Source organism: Silurus aristotelis, assembly GCF_946808225.1.
Source record: "Silurus aristotelis genome assembly, chromosome: 12".
In the NCBI taxonomy this organism is placed as follows: domain Eukaryota; kingdom Metazoa; phylum Chordata; class Actinopteri; order Siluriformes; family Siluridae; genus Silurus; species Silurus aristotelis.
In genome coordinates, this window is record NC_139585.1 from 4,730,695 (window position 1) to 4,753,514 (window position 22,820).

Sequence of the window (22,820 nt, forward strand, 5' to 3'; positions counted from 1 at the left end):
ATACCAATCTTCTGGTAAGGTGTCCACAAACGTCTGTGCATAGAGTGTATGAGTGTGAGTGTGATATGTGCTTTTACACCCGTCTTATGAGTTGTATTTAAAGAGTGTTATTCAACAGGAAGTTATTCGTTCTCTATTCTCCGTTCCATCTTTGACATTTCTTCACTAATAACACATGGCGTCCTGTTTGGGTCTCCACAAGGGGTGCGGGTAGGCTGCAAATACTCTCAAACACCTCAGATTTCGCCATGATGCCTTTGTGCCACAATCTGAAAATGAAAAAACAGCGCAACTTCGCAAAAAAAGTTTACAGTTCCATCCTTTAACAGTTTTTCTTTTTTTTTCTTGCTCAAAGACCCTAAGAGCGGAAGCTTGACGATATCGGTAGAGGTGGGCGCTTAGTATTTAGAGCATTAGACTTCAAATCTGAAGGTGGTGAGGTTAAATCCGAGTCACACCAAGCTGCCATTTCTGTGCCCCTGAGGAAGGCACTTAACCCCAAAGCTCCTCAGTTGTGTGAATGAGATAAATTTACTTTGCTTTGATGAGGGTCTGCCAAATGCTGTAAATGTTCTGGGACTGAAGTAGATGCCGACCCCGCAAACATCCCGAACCATTTAGAGACGTACCAGCGCCATTTGGATCCCACTTCATGTGGAGTTTTGACATTGGACCTATTTGAGTGGCATGAAGAAGCTGGTGTTGGATCTAATAATCTATTTTATGAGTTGCTCAGTAGCTCCTGGTTCCATAAATTCAAATGAGTGTAAAAGACTGTAGAAAGATCATTACTTATAATCTTACACTCCAGTGCTCATGTTAGTTCTCACTCTCCAGTGTTCTGTATTGTTTAAAGACTATAATCACACTCTTGATGTCACCCAAATGAGGATGGGTTCCCCTTTTGAGTCTGGTTCCTCTCAAGGTTTCTTCCTCATAACATCTAAGGGAGTTTTTCCTTCACCACAGTCGCCATGGCTGCTCATCAGGGATTAATACACACCGTTCACCTTAACTGTTAAATTCTATAAAGCTGCTTTAAGACAATGTCTGTTGTGAAATGCGCTATAGAAATAAACTTGACTTGACTTATACCCCCGACCTTTTAAACACTAACCCCCTAATAGCCCACCAACTTCCCCTAGTAAACATCACTCAACAACTTTCTGACTAGTCAGCATCCAGAATATTCCAATGCACCGATGTCTATGTAAAACTGTGTCTTGTGATTTCCAGTTTGATATAAGAGCTGTTATTGAGGCATCTAACTTTCTCTCTCTCACACACACACACACCTCACGACTTTCTCAAACCTGCAGAACATGTAATGAAACGTCATTCCTTTCCAACATTAGATCACACATTCTAATTGTAGGAAATTCAGTAAAAGATAACAAATGTGAAAATGAGAAAAGTTGTCGCTGCTGCTGTTGTTGTTGTTGTTGTTTTATGTTTTATTTTTTTCCCCTAGTAATAAATTAACACCGTAACCAATCGCTTGCAGGATTTATAATTATTTTCCACATGGCTTCAACATTATATAAATATAGTTCCGTTGCATTTTAATATTAGCGAAGTAACACATTTACATTCCATTTTCGTTGCTGCGATACGAACGGAAGAAGCGTTTTCTCATTAAAATAACATTGTCGCTTTTGCTAAACCCGGGCAGAGTGTGCCGATTAGACAGGAAATTGCCAAAATGCAGCTTTTCCAGCCACACTTCAGTTTGTGTAATCTAAACTAAGCCTTTTGTCTGACTGTAAACACCCACCACTTGAGGCTCGAGAGGTGTTTTCATTTAATATTTGCTTAATCTTACGGCTTATCGTTTTTTTTTTTTCTTTCTTTTCTACTTTCTTCCTCGTCTACCAGACAGACACACAGACAGACAGGCTATTAGCATCTCTACAGACCGGCTTAATTCAAACACTCTCTTGGCCATGATCGAACCCAGCCTCCTCGGTCTAATCTCCGCCGGAGTTTATTTGCTTTTACGGGTGCGTGCTCTGACTGCTTGTCTACGTGACGACGGTTCCACACGAGCGCCTTTTTTTTTTTTATTTGTCCTGTTAGCTCTGTCCACAACTCGTCCTCCTATTGACTTACTGTCTTCATATTCCGTCCAGATCGAGTGCCGAGCTGTCGATCGCACGATAAAACACTTGTCAGGGAGCTTGTAAAAAGAGGTCCAAGCTTTCCTCTAGCAGAGCACAGACGACGAGGTATGAAAGAAAGACAAGGTTGCTTTCAAACAATACACTTTGCTAATAATAAGCATCTCTCACACCAACCAGCGACTTTCCATGGTAAAAAAAAAGTGTGATGCTAATGCCAATGTTTAATGAAATACTGAAGTGTGTGAATTTTTCTGCATAAAATCCGGGAAATGATGGAGTTTACGCCAACCCCAAGTTGGGACACTGTGTAAAATCTCATGAATAGTAAATTCACAATAAAGCTAAAAAAAAAAAAACATTGAATGTTTAAATTGAGAATATATACCATTTAAAGTAAAAAAAATAAGTTCTTTTTGGCTGCAACACATCTTAAAAAAGTTGGGACAGGACCATGATACCACTGTGAAGCAACACATCTTCTCTTTATAAATGTCTGGAAACTGAGGAGACCAGTTGCTATTGTTTTGGGAGAAGAAAATTGTTCCATATGTGTCTGATCCAGGATTGTAGCTGCTCAACAGGCCTGGGTGTTCTTTGTTGTGTTTTTCATTTCATGATTTTGTTTTCAAAAGGTGAAAGGTCTAGACTGCAGACAGGCCAATTCAGCAGCCGGACTCCACAACTACAAAATCACGCTGTTGTAATAGTTGCAGTATGCAGTTAACATTGTCTTGATCAAATATGCAAAAGCTATATCTATGCAGATACTTTCAGGTTTAACATTAGAATTTTTTTGTTTTATTGTCAATAAAATATGGGTTTATAAGATTTGCAAATGATTGCATTTTGTTTTTATTTACATTTTGCACAGGGTCCCAATAAAAATTTTTTGGAATTAGGGTTGTTGCATAAAACAGACCAATATTTGCTTAGGCTTCTTCCATGACGATGATGATGATGATGATAACGATGATGATAATAATAATAATGACAATAATAATAGCAATAAGAAAAATAATTTTGTATATTGTATGCCGGAGAGCGGGCTACTTTCACCGAATTACAAAGCACATGCCGACCTTCATCAATACGGACCCTTCACGTTTCCATGTTCGCATGTTTTTATTCAATGTCCCTGCCGCTGTCTGTATATTCCCAGGTGTTCCCACTTTCGTATTTATAGTAATTTATATTTGTATATATGAGTCCCTTTCTGTCTTGGCTATTTGCACAAATTAATTCACTTCCTCTATGCTAATTAGGCTGTTTTGGAGATAAGCTCATTCTGACATCTAGATCTTGGAGTGGATATGCAGTGTTTAGCTTTTATTTGTGAGATAAAAACAGCATCGGATATAATTCTACTGTACATGTGTAAATGTCTCAATAAATCAATTGATAAATCAGTAAATCAATCAATAAACATACGAGACATTTTCCCAGAACCTTCAGGAAGTTCAGAATGTGCAACTTCCTCTTGTTCTTGTTGAACATCTAATATGCAAAATATAAAATATACATCATAAGTATGAATTCAGGTAACACGTTTGAGTAAAAAAATATTTCCATGATCAGATTTCAGGACGAAGTGTGTCCAGGTCTTAGACATGCCTTAATAAGGAAATGCTGCAGTTGTTGTGAATGTTTTCATGCCTAGTTTGTTTTTGAACTTCCTGCCCATATTTGCAAAATCGGAATGACACAAATGAAACTGCAATCGTTGAATCACCCGAGTGTTTGTGTAAGAGGTGGACAGAAGCAAGGTTGCCCTCAGAGTTTCGGATAAAACTTAGATGAGTTCGACACTTGCAGGTTTGCCAAACACAATAATTGTGAGTGTGTGTGCATTTGTGTGAGTGTGAGAGTGAGTGCGTGGGTGTTTCTAACCCTCGCTCCTGGTGTGTGCTCCTCTCCAGAACTCATTATTGTGCTGTCTGCTCCTCTACACTGCGTATCTGCTGATCTTTTTGGCAGGGTATGAAGCCATGGCCTGGCCCTGATTCCCAGCACAGGCAATTTGCTGGTTTGGGAGATTGGGGGATGCAAATGGCTGGGTTTCACCCCCAGAAAAGAAAATTAAGAAATCATAATCACATTAGCATGCACTTTGTAATCACTTTTTTGTTTCTTGATATTCTTGAGTGTTGGAAAAACAAAAGTCACAAAGCAGATTTTTGTGTTTTCCATAAGCACACATTGTCTTCGGACTTAAAGCCAAAGGTTATGTCAACATGTATGTGTAGAATCTGGTTACATCTGGTCCATCTCCATAACCGAGGCCAATGCGATTCGGACCTCGATGCATAGCCACGGATGTGATACATTAAACATGCATATGATGCGATACGTTTTTGGATTCGATTCTACACAATGCAATCTAATGCAATATGATATACACTTTTATTTCTTAGATTCAGATCATCAAATCAATTTACTTTATTGGTTTTTGACTTCTAACTAATGGAACTTTCACAAACAGATGATTTGCATTTGTAGCGCCAAAAAAAAAGAAAAGAAAAAAGATAGTAAATGAAACCAGAAGTTATTTTCTTGTTGTGTCTCCAGGAAGATGCAGCTCTACCTCTGCCATGTTAATCTGTATTCTATGTGACTCTCGGGATACACCTTGGTCTCTGAAGTGTTGTGATAAGTCATACATCACAGAAGACATAAGGATGTGTTCGACATGTTTAAATTAAAACTAAAATCTTATTTAAAATCAAATCGAACCTGTGAACACGGATTTGGTTTTGGTTTAACTGAGGTTTTTTTCCTTTGACTTTGATAGAACGTGTTAAGTATTATTGTTAAGTATAAGTTTTGAGTTTTGTTGAGTATTAAGTATTGTATGTGTTTGTTAGTTCCTATGTTTATAATTATTTATATACGTGGCCAAGAGACTGCAGATAAAAACTAGCCATTAACTTTAGTAAAACTTTATTAATTATTTTTACGTAGCAGCAGCAGTGCTGAGAGAATGCACTCGAGAAACAAAATAGTGAAGAGATAATCAATCTACTTGCATCTGGTTCAAACTTTTAAAAAATAGATGCATTTACAATCGTAGTCAGCAGAAAAGCATCTCTAAATTTGTTACATACCTTTCACAACTTTTTTTTCAATGAACTACAACAGCAGAAGATCGAACAGATACACTCCTGTCAGCCAAAAAACAGAAACCTGAGAAAATCATGGGCACAGACTCACCCAAACTGGACATCTGAAGAATATAAAATAATCTCCTGGTCATTTTTCCCCGTCTGTCCAGTTATATATGTGACAGCCTCAGATTTATGTTCTTGTATGCAGGAAAGTTACATGACCTGGTTTTTCGCTGTTGTAGGTCACCCGCCTTGAAGTTCAATGCATGCTTAGATGCTACATCCTTATTGTCAGTTTCAACTAGGTTTTTACACACACACAAACTTGTCGCTCAATTAATGTTTTTTGTGTTTTCGCACCATTTTGTACAGATGGTTTTGGGTAAAAATCCCAGAAGATGAGCAGTTTCCGATTTTGGGAATTCAATGATGTACTGTATGTGACACTAAATCATGGTCAAATGGACTTCTTGATTTAAAAGCTATTAGTTACCATGCTTACAGGGCAGGGCCCTTGAGCAAGGCCCTTAACCCTTAACTGTTCAGTTGTATAAATAAGATAAATGTAAGTTGCTCTGGATAAATTTTCGAAGATACGAACCACCAAAATTAGTTTTGTAACATGAAAACAGATAAACACAAGGCTGCACGCACAGTCACAGGAAGCACCAGCCCTCATAAGTCAGTGTGCCAAAAGACATTGTCCTTTGAACATCGGGAGCTGTGCAACTGGTGCTGTTCTGACCGCATGCATTACCACATCTGCTATTCTGACGCTGTCACCGAGCTCTTCTCACATTCAAGTCTCTCGCCGTAAACAACACAATCTCACTTCTGCACCCACCCTACTTTTAACAAATATAAAAATACAGCTCAAAGGTGCCGTTTTTTTACACCATTATGGAGGTCCAGCTCAAATCGCAGAGGGAGCTTGCCGCGCTTTGAAAAGAAGACTTTTAGGACACGTTCCAGAAGTGGCAGGAACACTGAGAGCGCTGTATTGCTGTGCAATGGGACTATGAGGATACCACCTCATACATCAGCAATATCTTCTACAAAATACAGTGGCGGTTTGGTGGTGCTGAGATTTGAAATTATGACCATCCAATCAGAAGTCCCCTAAACTCCCCATTAATTCCTGTTTGACTTCCATTGAGAGGATTTCTTACTTCCTGGTTTCAGTGGTGGTATTTTATTGCTCCCTTAGATTTTCAGAGGTCTACAGGAAATGTCCACGAGTCGATTTTCTCTTCACAAATCCGTGCTTCGGCTCTGAAACTTAAATGAAGCCTGGGTAATATGGAAATGATTACTGGCTGAGAAGTTATTTCGAATGAGCCGTCTCTCGCTTTTTATTTTTACGAGCTGTTTAGGATAAACTTTTCTTCCCCTCGTTCCTGTATCTTTTTTGAAGAATGTGTAAAATTGCGGCCTCGCTTCGACCCGGACTCCTCTTTAAAACCTTTGTTGCTGGCTTGGCTGCCTGCTCGAGGAATTCAGTGCGTAAAGATTACCTGAGCTTCACAATGAATTTTACATTTAAACCTGACAGGCGTGTTGGAGCGAGGACAGACGCCAGGTGTGCCACCGTGATTGCAAAGTGTGAAGACCTGTGATGACAGGGGCTTGGCATCTCAGCCTGATCTACACTCAGAGTTCAGAGCAGCACAAACTCGAAGCACTTTTAATTGTTCAAGACTGTTGGGTTTGTTTTTTTGGAGTTTTCTCATAATTCATGGCAACTATTTTTCCCCCAAAAAAAGTTCCAGAAGTTATGAACGTTAAGAAACAACACCACGCATGAGTTCCCTCAATGAATGAGTACAGGATTAGGGGCGGGGCTAACATTAATGTGAAACTCAATTGCTAAAGCAATTTTGTATAAAAACTGTTTTGTATTTCCACCAGGTCCAACTGATCCACTACAACCATGAGCTCTACACCAACTACACAGAAGCTGCGAAGAGTCCAAATGGCTTAGTGATAGTGTCTATATTCATGAAGGTAAGTACATCTAATTTGTCAATCAAGCACAATCCGAATTCATATGTATCATGAATATCATGATTATCATGATTTCACTGCTCCACTGAACCAAATTCTAATGCATGTGATCTCCGCATAGCCGGAGGTAATCAAGGGCTCGGACAGAAAATGGTGTGACGTCAATTGTCTTTTCGAACGGAATGATTTCAGCAGTTGAAGGTCAGCATGTGTGCGAGCACGGAGGAAAAAAGAATAATAAATCCACACCACAGAAACAATTAGCTATGCAATTATCCAGCTGCAGCGAAATAAGTTGTTTGCTCTCCTCCTGTCAGCCCAAGAGCAGGAGGTTATAAAACAGCTTTCACTCGCAATCGTAAACAGGATTTGAAAGAAACGTTGTCAGAGCCCTGACAGACCAGACTTATTTTCTCAACTGGAATTAATGTTAAACTAATTAGATTGCAAACGTCAATCTCAGGTTTAAGCGTCCTCACGTAGACGTTACTGCGACGGTTTGTCTGCACCTGGGTTTTTGTTTAGATCAGTATGAAATGGGCGGGGTTATCATATCAGGAGCTGTAATATGTGCTCACTTTCCAGCTACACTTTCCTGCGATAACAATATAATGATACGTCACCTGAGGTTTACACTTAACGCTAATACACTCCATGCTAAACTCCTCTATATTAAGACACTCCATGCTAATGCATTCAATGCCAATATACGCTATACTGAGACATTCTATACTGATACATTCCATACTTATACACACCATTGTAATAAATTCCATGCTAATACATTCTATGCTAATACACTCCATACAGATACATTCAATGCTAATACAATCCATACTGATATATTTCATGCTAATACACTACATACTAATACACTCTGTTAATACCCTCCATACTAGAATTTCCTATGTTAATATACTCCTTCTAAATACCCCCCAAGCTAGCACCCTCTATGCTAACACCCTCCATGTTAACACCATCCATGCTAATTCTCCTCCATGCTAACACTCTCCCTGTTAACACCCTCCATGCTAACACCCTCTGTTCTAATACAGAGGTTTATCACAAGTTGCCCTTCCCACTTTGCATAATCAAAATAAAAACAAAATCAAGAATATGCAAAAGAATATTAACCCAGAGTAAATATAGAATTAGGGGCGGGGCTAGCTGTTGTATGAAACGATATTACTTCTGTACCAATAAAGTCAACCAAATAATATATGACATTCAAGCTTAAATATTGTCCAATAGACATATTGCATAATCACTAACTATATATATGATTGGTTGTTGCTACATTGCTCTGCCTATTATTTATTTATTTATTTATTTATTTTTAACCACTTGCCTGCCCACTTGTTTTTCCAATAGATACTTTGCATAATCAAAATAATACAAAATAAATTAACATGACTTGCAAATCAACTTTCACAAATAATTTATAGAAATGGCTGGTGCAACATTCCTCTACCGATTTTTCTTTTTTTTTTCCACACTGAATAATCATAAAAAAAAAATTCATATTGGAATATGCAAATTACTTTAAATTCTGTAAAGCTGCTTTGAGACAATGTCCATTGTAGAAAGTGCTATAGAAATAAACTTGACTTGAAACTTGACTTTCAAACCATAGTAAGTGCAGGATTAGGGGCGGGGCAAGCTATTGTATGTAACTCTATTGCTTTTGTTCATGTTTTTTTGTTTAAGGAAATGTTAGCACTTATACTAACTTTCTAGCTACTAATATAAAGGTTTGGTTGTTACTGGATAGCTCCGCCCACTTTGTTTTTCCAATAGACACATTGCATAATCAATAATTGTATATAGGATTGATTGCACCATTTTTTGCACCACTTGCCTCATCCACTTTGCTTTTCCAATAGTCACTTTGCACTTTGCAATAAAATACACAACATTTCCCTGCCGTATCTATACATTCAATATACTCCGTGAGATGAATTGTACGATAGACCTATCCCCACTAACGACTAATCCCAGTACGCTTTATGAGCTCCATGCTAAACGCTGATACATTACAGGACATCCATAACGCTAATAGGATCATTCCAAGACACGATCGTTTGTTACCGAGCAGTTAAAGATAAGAGCGACATGAACGCAAAGCTCGTCGGCGACAGATGGCGCGTCACGAAAATGTTCTAGCCGTTCTTCGCGGTTATAAATGTTCTAGTCATGCTGTCGTTTTCTTCTTAATGGCACTTCGGTTTGCCTTTGCTTCGGACGAATGGCTCATTTCGATACAGACTTGCCACACCGGGAGGTTGCGTCTCTTTTCCTTTGTTGTATTTTTTTTTTTGGTATGTGGTCCTGCAGAATTCCTCCTGTATAGTAGTAATAGTTGTAATGGAATCATACGGCGAGTTCGGTAGCATTTTCTCCCGCAGCGCAGCCTGGGTTGAGCAGCTGATTCCCATCCTTACATGAGTCAGCCTGCGGGTCGCTTTCTCAGCCCTGCCTCATGCTGCGTCCACTGTCACGCCACCCGGCTGCCAGGAAGGACTCCCTCCTGAGTATAAGTGGTATGAGCTCGCCGTTAGAAAGGCCAAGGACGTCAGAATGTGCACAGTGTCACACATGGAATGGAGTAGGAGGGAAATCCATTATGTTTGGTTAGAAACACATCGAAACCTTTTTTTTTTTATGCTTTGTTTTTTGCTTTTTTATGATTTATTTCTTGAAATAGCATCCATATTTTTTTTCTTGTTTATGATACAACAAAAAACTTCTGCATGGATATAATATGTATGAATACCTATAGCCTATTGGACTGGGTACGTCGCATAAGTTCATATTTTTGTTTATTCGGTTTGAAAATGAAAAACAATATGGAATAGCTAGGCGAATAAATTAACATTTGTTTCAGTAGGGTGTAGAATGACGATACCATCAACTCTGTTGAGAGGAATTGTAGTACATATAGTATAGTAAAGTATAGTATAGTAGACATAAAACCTGCAGGGAAAACTTGCTTTAGTGTTTTAGGAAGCGGTAGGTCTTTAGTAGGGTGCAACGGATTGCTGTTGATCCGTGATCTGTACGGATCACTCGCACGTGACCTGCAGATTAGTTGCTTTTTTTTTAGTAGTGGATTAATCTTAATTTTTTTTTTTACAATTGCAGAGTGAAAGATGTTGCTTTTCACGTGTCATAAAAACACAGAGCAGACATGTGTTCACGTGAACGGGACCTGTTAATAAGTTCACAAAATGGCTAGTGGAGCCTCACGCATGTATGGCAACATTACCTTTCTGTTACATTTTTTGTAATAAATGGGATGCAAATTACATTCATCTCTTCTCCTTTTTTTGTTGATCCGAAAAATGATCCGATCCATGACTAAAAAAAAAATTATGTGATCCATTGCACCAGTAGTCTTCACCCATCTTTTGAAGATAGGGAGTGACTCAGCTGTTCGAACATCTCTGGGAAGTTTATCCCACCACCTGATATTTTGCTCAAAATCTTAAATACATGCCCACACATGCCCTATTCTTATACCATATACACAATCTTTACACACAATCTTTAAATATGTTGCTCTAGTTTGTATCATATTATTGATCAAATGTGCTCCAGAGTGGACATTTCTTCCTAAAAAAGACCCCAATGAATTTCCCATTGACTTTCAGGTTAGGATTAGATTGAATGTTAGATCAGAAATATTGTGCACTTTAGGGAATTGATGTACTTTTGCATTGTGAAATTGTAATAACTACAAATTGTGTGAACAAATAGAGAAAATGAATAAATAATCAAGTTTTTTGAAAAAAATTATCAGTAAATTTTATAATAATTGAAACCGAGATCATGCATGAAAGAAATGCACCTGCCCGATTCATCCCGACCTCCTACCTCTGGATGGAGTCCTTTTAATTAGAGACCAGTCTGTGCAGATGATGATGGTTCCACAATTACAACCTAAAGATGCATGGAGCTGCTGAGCACCTCAAGAACTTTGAGGATGAATTTGGATTGTAATTAATATTAACAGTCTGCTATAATGGTTCGGGACCACAGGTTGCATGAATAGTTCTGCATCTAAGCACCTTTAACTGCACACCTCAACAATGGAACTGTAATGAATGAACATTTGGTGATTAAGATGGGTTCCCTTTTGAGTTTAGTTCATCTCAGGGAGTTTTTTTCCTTGCCACAGTGGTCACTGGCTCACTCATTAGGGATTAACAATTATAAGGAACAAACTTATAGACACTGAACTTTCACATTCTTTTATAAAAAAGTATAACTGCTTTATCTGTGTAAAGCTGCTTTGAGACAATGTCAAGTGTAAAAAATGGTCTTCAAACAAAAATGAATTGAATTGAAATGAAATGTAGAAGGTGTATTTATCAGAAAAGAAAGCCAAAGATCATACTTTTTTCCTTCAACAATTCAATTGTCTTTAAAAAAAACAAACAAACAAAAAAAACCTAAAACATCTTAAAAGGTTTTGGGATCCTCAAGGCCTGGTCTATAAATGAGAAGGGGAAAAAAAAAAGTGCAGCGAGCGAGTTGTATCGGTAAAACGCGCTTCATTCTGTCTATTCAGACAAAGTGCCTGGAGGCGTTTCAATTAGCAGCTAATAAGGAATCAGTAAAAAGCTGGGCAGCTCTCTTCAGATACATTACCACGTCTCGAACGGTGGTGGAAAGCGAACGGAGGAACACCGCCCGTCTAACACTGTCTCTAAAACCGTCTGAAAGTGAATGCTGTATACCTCTTCACAACATCTTGTCCTCATTTTCTCTTTTCTCTATCACCCGCTCTCTTTCCTCCCCTTTCCCCCCCTCCCTCTCTGCTGCTTTTCTAATTCCAGATATCCGAGACTTCGAATTCCTTTTTGAATCGGATGCTGAACAGAGATACCATCACTAGAATAACGTACAAGAGTAAGTGAAAGGCGCACGCCTCCAGACATGAATCATAGCGACCTAACTGCTTTTGTATTTATTTATTTATTTATTCCATTAATTGGACGTCATGGAAAGTCTGAAGCTTGGCATCTCTCAGGTGAAATGGCCCTGACATTGTATCAAAGAGGTACAAAAATGTTTGCAGATTTCAAATAAGATCTACAAGGTCTCTGCAGGAAATTATTTATTACAGGCTTGAACAATGGCATTTCCCTCCATTCAGAAAGGCTTTCAGATTTAATTCTAAAAAATTATGATTGGCATGTGTATATATGGTGTTTGGGTTACAGTTTTCTTATAATTGTCTGACTTAAAAAAAAAAAAAAAAAAATGGAGTGTCACCTGATGCACAACTACTGTTATCAATCCTACCTGATACCTGCTTATTATCGGAACAGCAGCACGTCTAGATTTCTCTTAAACTGCACTCATTAACATTATAAATATATACTATGACACGTCATACTTTTTATTTTGTTATAAACATGAAACCAGCTATTTCCTGCTTACATTCCCCTTATACTGTAGCAGACCCCCCCAAGTGTAAAGCCTGAAAATATAAATTATTTCAATTTATAGCATTTTGCTTCTGACATTGGAGACTCTTTCCATAAACCAAAAAAAACCCATTATTATTTAAACCTAATGTATTTATTATCAAGTATATCAGGATCAGGTTTATTAGCCAAGTGTGTTGACACACAAGGAATTTGGGTCCAATTGTTGGTGGCACTCAAAAGTACAGACATAAATAACACTATACATTTTGCTTAGACTAATATATATATATATATATATATATATATATATATATATATATATATATATATATATATATATATATATATATATATATATATAATATAATATACCACTAAAAGCAGACTAGTGTACTAATATTCTAGTCCAGTCTAGAAACAACCGACCCAATGTACTTATTGCCAAGAGTGCTTCGTCATGCTAGCATGTATAATCATAATTGGAAAAAAGTATAGAAGGTTAATACTTCTTTTCACATATATTTCTAAATGCTAGTAAAACAAACAGCAACTAGCATATTTTTGTCTACAAATAAGCGTAAAAAATAGTTTAGTGCCCTTGTATCCATGTATTCCTAAACATATATCAACCAAAAGTACCAAAAGTAGCTGAGTATATGTCTTTTAAATAGTAATAAACTAGCAAACTTCTGTCTCTAAGTATGCTTATAAATACTTTTTATATCAATATCAACCTAGTGCACTTAATTTAAAGTACACTTAGGCATGCTAGCACGTAAAAGTATACCTGCAATTAAACATAGCAGGGAAATAGTCCTGTCCAGGTATTCCTTTACTGTACATGCTAGTATATCAAACAGTCACTAGCATAAAGGTTTCTAAGTATATTCGGAAGACATACTAACAAATGTAACCTAATTCTAGCATATCAAAATTAAACTAGTGTCATTCTTAAAACTCAATTTCTAAATGCTAGTAGATCTAATTGAGACTAGCACATTAGTGAACATCTTTTTATTAATTATAATAATAAATGTAGTCTTCCTAACAAAATCTATCATATTTTCTTTTCCAAATATACTTGAAAATACTACCAAATAAAGATTACCCTAGTGTACTTATTTTCAAAGCCACTTTGGCATGCTAGCATGTATAAATATATCTGGAAAGGGCTTTAGTAGGGTAAATCTCCTTTCAATGTATTTATATACATGCTAGTACATTAAACAGTTACTAGCATATTTGTTTCCAAGTATATTTGGAAGAAATACTATCTAAACTCATTGTAGTGTACTAATTTTCAACTAGACTTAGTCATGCTAGCTTGTGAAAAAGACTAGCACATTTGTTTTCAAGATTCTTAAAAATATAGTTAAAATATGTGTATTGCGTTGTATTTTTACCAAATTCAGAGCAAAGTCTGTGGTTAGGAATAATTCAGTGTGTACACACACACAAACACACACATATTCTCCATGGTATCAGTCTGCTGTGTGTGAAAAAAGGGCTCAATAATTGAACTAATAAGGGTGCAAGGCGGGTACTGGAAGGCAAGGAGCAGACTGACTCCTGGTGGCTGGCATGCACCTCTTGGGCCTCTGTGGTGTGTGAACATAGGCTGTCGACGTCTCTGAATCTCGGCTTTTAGTACTTCATCCAAAGTGCGAGCCTTGACATAATTCATAAGCACCCCCTCCAGACCGGCAGCCTGCCCTCGCCCGAGGCCTTCGCCTGCACTGTCCGCAGTGCTGCCATGCATTTTTCACAGCCGAGTCCCTCAACTTCGGATTCAAACGGAATTATTTATACCACCAATCTATCCAAGTTCAGTATGCTTGCAGTCCTGGATTCCCTTCGCTGATTTCTATTTGATTGAATTACTCTTGCACATCGCTAATGGACGCACCGCAAATATAACAGGCTGACTTTTCTCAAGTCACGGCTTATTACAAAGTCTGTTTGCTGAAGCCATCGAATTGTTTCGAGCGAGCACGAACGCCGCATTATCTAATGGAAGCCTGATATTGTGAATCATGTCAAAACAATTCAGCAGCCATCCTCTAATTCGCCGCCACAGGCACAGTTTCTGCCTTGGGAAGACCAGCGCTGACAAGCTAAATTGCTGGGTTTGAAAGGAAAAAAAATTAAACGCAAACTAAATTGTGCTTTTTAAACAAGCTGGAAAGGCACAACAAGAGACACAACAACAGCTGCGAGCTAGGTTCCTTCTTCTTATGACTGTTGTTATTATTATTTGTAGATGACGCTTATTTACTATCCGGGCTGAACATCGAGGAGGTCTATCCCGAGACGTCGAGTTTCATTACCTACGAAGGATCCATGACCATCCCACCATGTTATGAGACCGCCACCTGGATTCTCATGAATAAGCCCATATATGTCACAAAAATGCAGGTCAGTACAGTAGGATTATTCATGATCATTTATTTTAAAAGGCAGTTAATAGCTTGAAAAAAATTTACAAATAAACAAAACCCCATAAAGTATCCCTGAGAAATTTTATATGGTGAAGTTTCACAGTTTTAGGGTATATCCTGTACATTTTTATACTATTTAAAAAAATTTTACTGGGACACTAAACTCCATATGTGGTTCTTCCTCAAACCATTCTCACAAAGTTAAAGGCACACAATTGCATAAGATGTTTTTGGATGTTCTGGCATTACATTTTTCCTTCACTTGAAGGGAAAATTATTACAAAAATGTGGATGCCATTTGTGGAAAAAGTAGGTGCACTCTTACTGCCTAAAGGAATTAAGAGGTTATGTAGTATCCAGGTACTGCTAATCAAATGTCTTTGATTAACTAATCATTAGCACACATAAACACCTTTACTGTATAAAAGCCTACGTTTTAGTAGTTTGCTGATTAGGGGACATTCAATTAAAAAAAGCAAAAGTTTAGCAGTAAGTTTAGAGTTGCAATTGTTGCTGCCAATCAATCTAGGAAGGGTTATAAGTTTTTTTCAAATATTTGAAACTTTATTAACAAGTGGAAAACATTTAAGCCAGTTGTCAGTCTTCCAGATGTGGACACCCCAGAAAATTAAGCTACAAACCATAAGACCTATGAAATAATTAATCAACAACTGTTGCTACCCATCAATCTGAAAAGGGTTTTAAGGCCCCTTTTAAACAAATGAATGCCTATGATTCTGAGGGAGATTATTCACATTTGGAAGACATCCAGAGTGGACATCCGAGCAAATTCACTCCAAGGTCAGACCGTGAACTGCTCATAGAAGCTGGAAAAGAAAAACAACCCGAGAGTTACATTTTAGACTCAAGTCACAGTTAGAATGTTAATTCAGTCACAACCCCATGTTTAGTGAAAACACAGGATACCAGAATAAACACCTGACTGTAAAATACTAATAAAATAATATAAATAAATATACATTTTAATGTTCTATATTCAGTGAAATAAAATTTGTAGCAGCATTGTAAAACAGATAGCAGAAAATTCAGACAATATAGTTATAAAAGTTATTGCACAAGTAATTTATAATAATTATTGCACTAAAATTATAAAGTACATACATTACAGTAATTTAAATTGTTCTTTCACTAAATTATGTACTATAACTTAATTATAAATAATTTAGAATAAATCACAGAAAACTGCCACATACTGATCACCATTCTTTAAGATTTTTGAGGAGCTTAGGCCACGTCTCGACTTACCAAGTTACGATGAGGCCATCGGAACGCAAATCCATCGCATATAGTGGATTATATACCAGTATAGAATGTTGTAGCCTTGAGCTACAGACAGTATATTGTTTGTAGTAGTTCACCAAGAGAGACACGTGTCCTTGCACCTGTCCCTGCAGATGCACTCCATGCGGCTGCTCAGCCAGAACCAGCCTTCGCAGATCTTCCTCAGCATGAGTGATAACGTGCGTCCGGTCCAGCCTCTGAACAACCGCTGCATCCGCACCAACATCAACTTCAGCATGCAGGGCAAGGACTGTCCCAACAACAGGGCTCAGAAACTGCAGTACCGAGGTCAGTGTCTTACTTTTCTACTGAAATTATTATATAAAACCTCATCCAAATGAATACCGAATAAAATCTCTATGTTTTAAAATTCCAACTGGTAAATAGTGCTAATAATTCATTCCATTATTTTTTTTAATGGGCTTGAGGTTCGAGAGGTCTCACAAAGGTTACCATATGTCCACATTAATCCGGATACATTTGAAAACACACTCTGTACTGAGATGGCTTTTTTTTGTCCTGTCTAAAGTAAAATAACGCAAACACCAGGTGGATAAATGTACAAAGTATGTTGATCTAAGTAAAAATTATTATTATATATTATATAGATATAAATTCTTATCGTAATTTTAGCGTAATCTTATTGTAAATTTGAAGACAACCCGGCCATTATGGTTGCACGAGCTATTGCACTCTTAGTGCCATCCCTAGCCCGAAGGGTTGCATTAGGAAGGGCATCCAGCATAAAACATGTGCCAAATCAAATCTGCAGATCACGTATCAGACTTTCATAGAAGCTCGGTTCAAGGCCTGGGTTACCAACGACCGCCGCAGGTATTGTTAGCCTACAGGGTACCGGTGGAAATTGGGCTACTATTGACCGAAGGAGGAGGAGAGGAGGAAGACATCTACAGAGACAGCAGGGAAAGGAGAAGTGTAGGAGAGTGGAGAACTGAGGTGATGAGGAGGTGATGGGTAGGTATGTCTTTAAGAAGAGGAATGTAGAAGGGCAGATTGTGGTAGATTTTGCTAAAAGGATGGAAATGGCGGTGGTAAACACTTATTTCAAGAAGAAGGAGGAGCATAGGAAGGTGCTCTATGTAGGAAATGCAACCTGAAGGAGATTGGAGACTGTAAGGTGTTGGCAGGGGACAGTGTAGCTAGACAGCATCAAATGGTGGTCTGTAGAGGTAAACAAGAAGAGGAGGAGAATGAGTACTAAAAGAAGAATAAGATGGTGGAAACTGAACGAGAAAGAGTGTAGTGTGAGATTTAGGGAAGAGCGTCAGACTCAGGGCTCGGTGCTGGTGAAGAGGTGCTGGATGATTGGGCAACTACTGCAGAAGTGATAAGGGAGACAGCTAGAAAGGTACTTGGTGTAACATCTGGAAATAGAAAGGAAGACAAAGACACGTGGTGCTGGAATGAGGAGGTGCAGGAAAGCATAAAGAAGAGGATGGCAAAACAGGTGGGCTGGTACCGATCGTTAAGAATAAGGGAGATGTGCAGACGTGCAGTAACTACAGGGGAATTAAGTTGATCAGTCACACCATGAAGTTATCGGAAATAGTAGTGGAAGCCAAGCTGGAAGAAGAAGTGACCATCTGTGAGCAGCAGCAGTGAGCACGACGATGGACAGGATTAGAAGTGAGTTTATTAGAGGAACAGTGCACGTTTTGGAGGCTAGGTGAAGGAGGCAAGATTGAGATGGTTTGGACATGTGCAGAGGAGGGACATGGGGTATATTAGTAGGAAAATGCTGAGGATGGAGCCACCAGGAATGAGGAAAAGAGGACATGCAGGTAGTTGGTTTGAAAGAGGCAGATGTAGAGGACAGAGGGGTGTGGAGACGAATGATCCACTGTGGCGCCCCTGATTGGAAGTGCTGAGAATTGTTTTCATTTGTCACACTTAAATGATTCTGAACATCAATATTTTTATATTACACAAAGATAACCCGAAAAAATGCAGTTTTTAAGGTAAATAAGCTGTCCAAACATGTCTTGGACTGATGTGAAAAAGTAATTCACTTGAGAAATCTAAGAACAGATGCAAAACAAAGTAACTGACATGTAGACGTCTGAAAAGGGATGGATAATGTGATCATTCTCAATGTTTCAGTGTGGATAAGCGATTCCTGTGTAGACATAGTTTTTTTTTTTTTTAAATAAAAATAAAATTCAGATTAATGCAGATGCACTCGAATATACCCGGTTGTTCCCCAAACCTGTTCCAGATCCCAAGCCTCCTCACCTCATATACATTAGTACCTCCTTTACCAACACCCTTGTAGCTGAATGTGCACAAATCTCCCCAAAAACTAGTGAAACATCGTGCCAGAAGATTGGAGGTTATTATAACAGCAAATGGGGTTAAGCATGTGTCCAAGCTTTTGCCTCTTTTAGTGCCCATATTTTTCCTCTCATATATAGACACAAGCTTTTTACTAAAACATCTTACAAAATAGTTTTTATTCTCACCCCATGAGTAGAACTGCATGACTCCTCCTATCCTGATCGAAGGATTTTGTTTTTCTTTTTTTTTTCTATCCAATTTGTTTGAGCTCTTTGAACTTCCCACCTGCGAGAGTAAAGAAAGATTTCCTTTCTAATTGCAGTCGGCGTTTAAACTTGTAAATATCACGAAGCTGAAGGAAAAGAAAATGCGCCTAATTACATGTGGTTAAGCAGCTGCTACTGCAGGAACGTGTGCTTTTGTAAAACTAGCGACGGTGAAGGAGGAGGAAAAATATATATATTTTTTGGATAATTTTTACCAAGTAATAATGTCATGGCCTACAGTATGCTGACAGGCAAAATTTTTTTCTCGTGGGAAAAAATAACAGAATATCCTCAAAATCTTCATTCTGTTTTACATTGATGCTGAGGATTCATTTTATTTTTTTCTGGTGTGGACGAAAATGGAGAGAAAAAGATGGTTTTCAAACAAAACCGTGTTAATGTGGACATAGACTTCCGGTCACCTCAGACTTGTCTGGTTATTCTCCTCTAAGCGCTCTCATGGACAAGCCTGCAGTCCTGTGATGTTTTTTTGTGTTTTATGCACCATTTGGTGTTGGAGAACGTTGTGTGTGAAATCCTCAGGGGATCAGAAATACTTACACCATTTCATCTGGTCATAAGCTTCATTTATTTCGGAGACACTTTTAAAAAAATCTGAACACATTATTGATCCAACACAAAAATCTTTAGCTCTCAGTACAATTAAATTCAAATCAAATAAAGTAACAATATATATATATATATATATATATATATATATATATATATATATATATATATATATATAAGTTGAAAATAAAACAAAGTTATATCCTGTATGAAGTAAAGATGCTGTACAATGAATAAATTGTTTTAGTGTAATGTTCTGTACAGAAACGTATAGCAGCAGTGAAACAGATGGCAGAAAAAGTCAAGATTACAATTAAAAAGTTATGCAAACACTCAGAGGAAGAAGTTTAATGTATAATACAGTTATAGTTAATATAAGTTGATGTCCACAGACAAAAATTATCTGTTAGACGTACTCCTCAGACTGTTTTCTTCATTATAATTTTTGATCTAAACATTAACTGAAGCTTTAAGATGAGTTTATATACATTACAGCACAGTGAAATATTTTTCTTCACATATCCCAGTTTGTTGGAACAAGAATACAGTGTTAGCAATGATACAGCACCTGGTGGAGCATAGAGGGTTAAGAGGCAGCTTTGGCAGTGCTGGGGTTTAAACCCCCAGAAATGGTAACCTAGAGATTTAACCATGTAGCCCCACTGCCCCAGTTTATCCATTCTGCTGCCATCTGATTGGGTAACAGCTAAAATAAAGTGGATGGTAAGTGTATATTTGTAAATGAAATAGCTTGAGGTGATAATTTTTTTTTTTTTTTTTGTCTAAAATGACACACATTACAGTGCAAATGAATCTTTTGGGCTTATTTTTTTTTTCCCAGAGAAGCGGTGTAGCTCATGACTCGACTCGCACGGCTCACCTGCGAATAAATCCAGATTTCATGGTGCCTCAGAAGAGAAAATGCATCCAAACTAACTTATCTATTTCAGATTGCACTCGTTTCTAGCAGATAGAAATAGAAGACTGACCCGTGTGACTTTTTTTTTTCTGCTTCTGCTTTTTCCAGTCAGATCATTGTTATCTTATTTTCTTTCTATCTCTCCAATACAGTGAATGAATGGCTGCTGAAATAGACCCCTTTCATGAATCAGCCCAAGTATAAAACAACACACCGAGAGGGAGGGGAAAAAAAGGGATGAAAGACAGTGAAGGAGCGGAACGGACTCTAGACTGCATCACATTTGTCCTGCCAGATTGTCATGACATTGTAAAGGGAAAAAAAATGAATAATAAAAAAAGAATAACGTCAATAAGAAGAGACTTTGGGGGGGGGGGGGGGGACAAAAAAAAAAAAAAAAAAAAAACTTTTCATACATTAGCTGAAAACCGGTGAAGTATGGATAGGTTTTGATACTTTTTTGGTGAAAAAAAAAAAACAAAAACAAGCAAAACCGTACAAAAATTGGAATATTTATTTCATATTCACTTCACAAAATGAAACTAAAGATGTCTTTTTAACCTTTGTACATACGGAGACCTTAAAGCGTTCAAACCTTTGACGACAGGAGCCGGAGACTGGATTCCGAGAGACTCTTCATAAATGCATTGTCTCAATCATAACGCAGGACACGACGAAGAGGACGACAGGATGAAGCGATGAGAAAGGAAAAGAAGATGAGAGGACAAGCATGGGACAGGATGAGGGGATGACAGTGGGACAGGATGAGAGGATGCAAAGACAACAGGATGATGGATGTCCTGCTAATGACACTACACTTTGATTGTACAATAGAACTGGTTTTGAGACATGAGGGTTCTGGCGTTGTAAATAGAATTATTCATGCTGAAGATTAACATGTAAAGTTACAAATAAAGAATAAAAATAAGAATATATCAGAAGGAAAAAAAAAAGTGAAAAAAAAAAAAAGTTGAATATTTTATGCTTGGCACACTGAATTTCTGGGGGAGAGCTGATGCCTTTTTTCTGTTTTATTGTTTACAATGGTCCTACACTGTGTTTGTTTAATGTTATCGGCCCAATAAATGTGTTTGGAACGTCCAGCTTGGAAATGACGCTTCAGTGTTTTCAGGTATTTATCATGCAAAGTGTATTTCATAGTCATGTGGAGAATGATAATCATCACATTGTATATTAAATATATCTTATTTCCTTCTATCTATCTATCTATCTATCTATCTATCTATCTATCTATCTATCTATCTATCTATCTATCTATCTATCTATCTATCTATCTATCTATCTATCTATCTATCTATCTACACTATACGGACGAAAGGTTTGTGGACACCTGACTATAAGATTGCTTATTAATTATATGTGCTTTCTGAACATCCCATTCCACATTTAGTCCCCATTTCCTCGTATAATATCCTCCACTCTTCTGGGAAGATGTTCCACTAGATTTTGTGGAGATTTGTGTTGGATTCAGTGTTAAAGTCAGGTGATGTAGGTGAGGTGAGGATTCCTGGGGTGCAGTCACCATTCAAATTCATCATGTTCAATAGGACTGAGGTCAGAGCTCTAAAGCAAAAGATCTTCCACTCCAACCCATGGAAAGCATATCTCCAGGGAACTGGCTTTGTGCACAGGGGTATTGGAATGCTGGAACAGGTTCAGGTCTCCTAGTCCAAGTGAAAGGAAAGTTTAATGCTACTACATCCAAAGACGTCATGTACAATTGTGCTGTTCTTTGTGGTAACAGTTTGGGGAAGACTCACATATGGCTGGAAAAATCAGGTGTCCCGAAACTTCTTTCTTTCTTTCTTTCTTTCTTTCTTTCTTTCTTTCTTTCTTTCTTTCTTTCTTTCTTTCTATCTATCTATCTATCTATCTATCTATCTATCTATCTATCTATCTATCTATCTATCTATCTATCTATCTGATAATTCTATTAATGAATTTATTTTTCTGTATAAACATCACTGTTCACCAGTAGAAATTTGCTTATATCTATTTTAGATTGTTTTATTGTATTTTTGTATTTAAATATTTGTTTGTATTGTCTTTTCCATTTTTATTCTTTTCTTCCTTTTTTGATTTTATTATCCTGAAAGTTTCAACCACTTTTTTATTTCCAAACCCCCCCGAACCCCCATCGATCCATAAACGTAGTGCGAAATAACACAATGATTTTCCTGGCGTGCTTTAACACCTCTCGGGTTTGCCGTTAAACAAAATCGGCATGTTTTCTTGCTTCGTTAAAAATTGTAACATTGATCCCTTTCTTTTTTTTTGCTTTAATTATATCTCAAATCAATGAATCAAGGATGCCTCCTGTTTCTGCCTTCATGTGAAGAAAATCCCAGT

At 37.6% G+C, this 22,820-nt stretch overlaps 1 protein-coding gene across 1 annotated transcript in view; it reads left to right on the forward strand.

Annotated features, from left to right (window-relative positions):
• ca10a (carbonic anhydrase Xa) overlaps window positions 1-21,805 on the forward strand; it is a 252,823-nt gene extending 231,018 nt beyond the window's left edge. The window contains exons 5-9 of the mRNA XM_083556626.1: window positions 7,130-7,225; window positions 12,064-12,136; window positions 14,921-15,075; window positions 16,514-16,688; window positions 20,603-21,805. Of these exons, the coding sequence (XP_083412752.1) occupies window positions 7,130-7,225; window positions 12,064-12,136; window positions 14,921-15,075; window positions 16,514-16,688; window positions 20,603-20,625 (522 nt within the window). The 3' untranslated portion in view covers window positions 20,626-21,805. The remainder of the gene's footprint in view (window positions 1-7,129; window positions 7,226-12,063; window positions 12,137-14,920; window positions 15,076-16,513; window positions 16,689-20,602) is intronic.
• The last annotated feature ends 1,015 nt before the right edge of the window (window positions 21,806-22,820 follow it).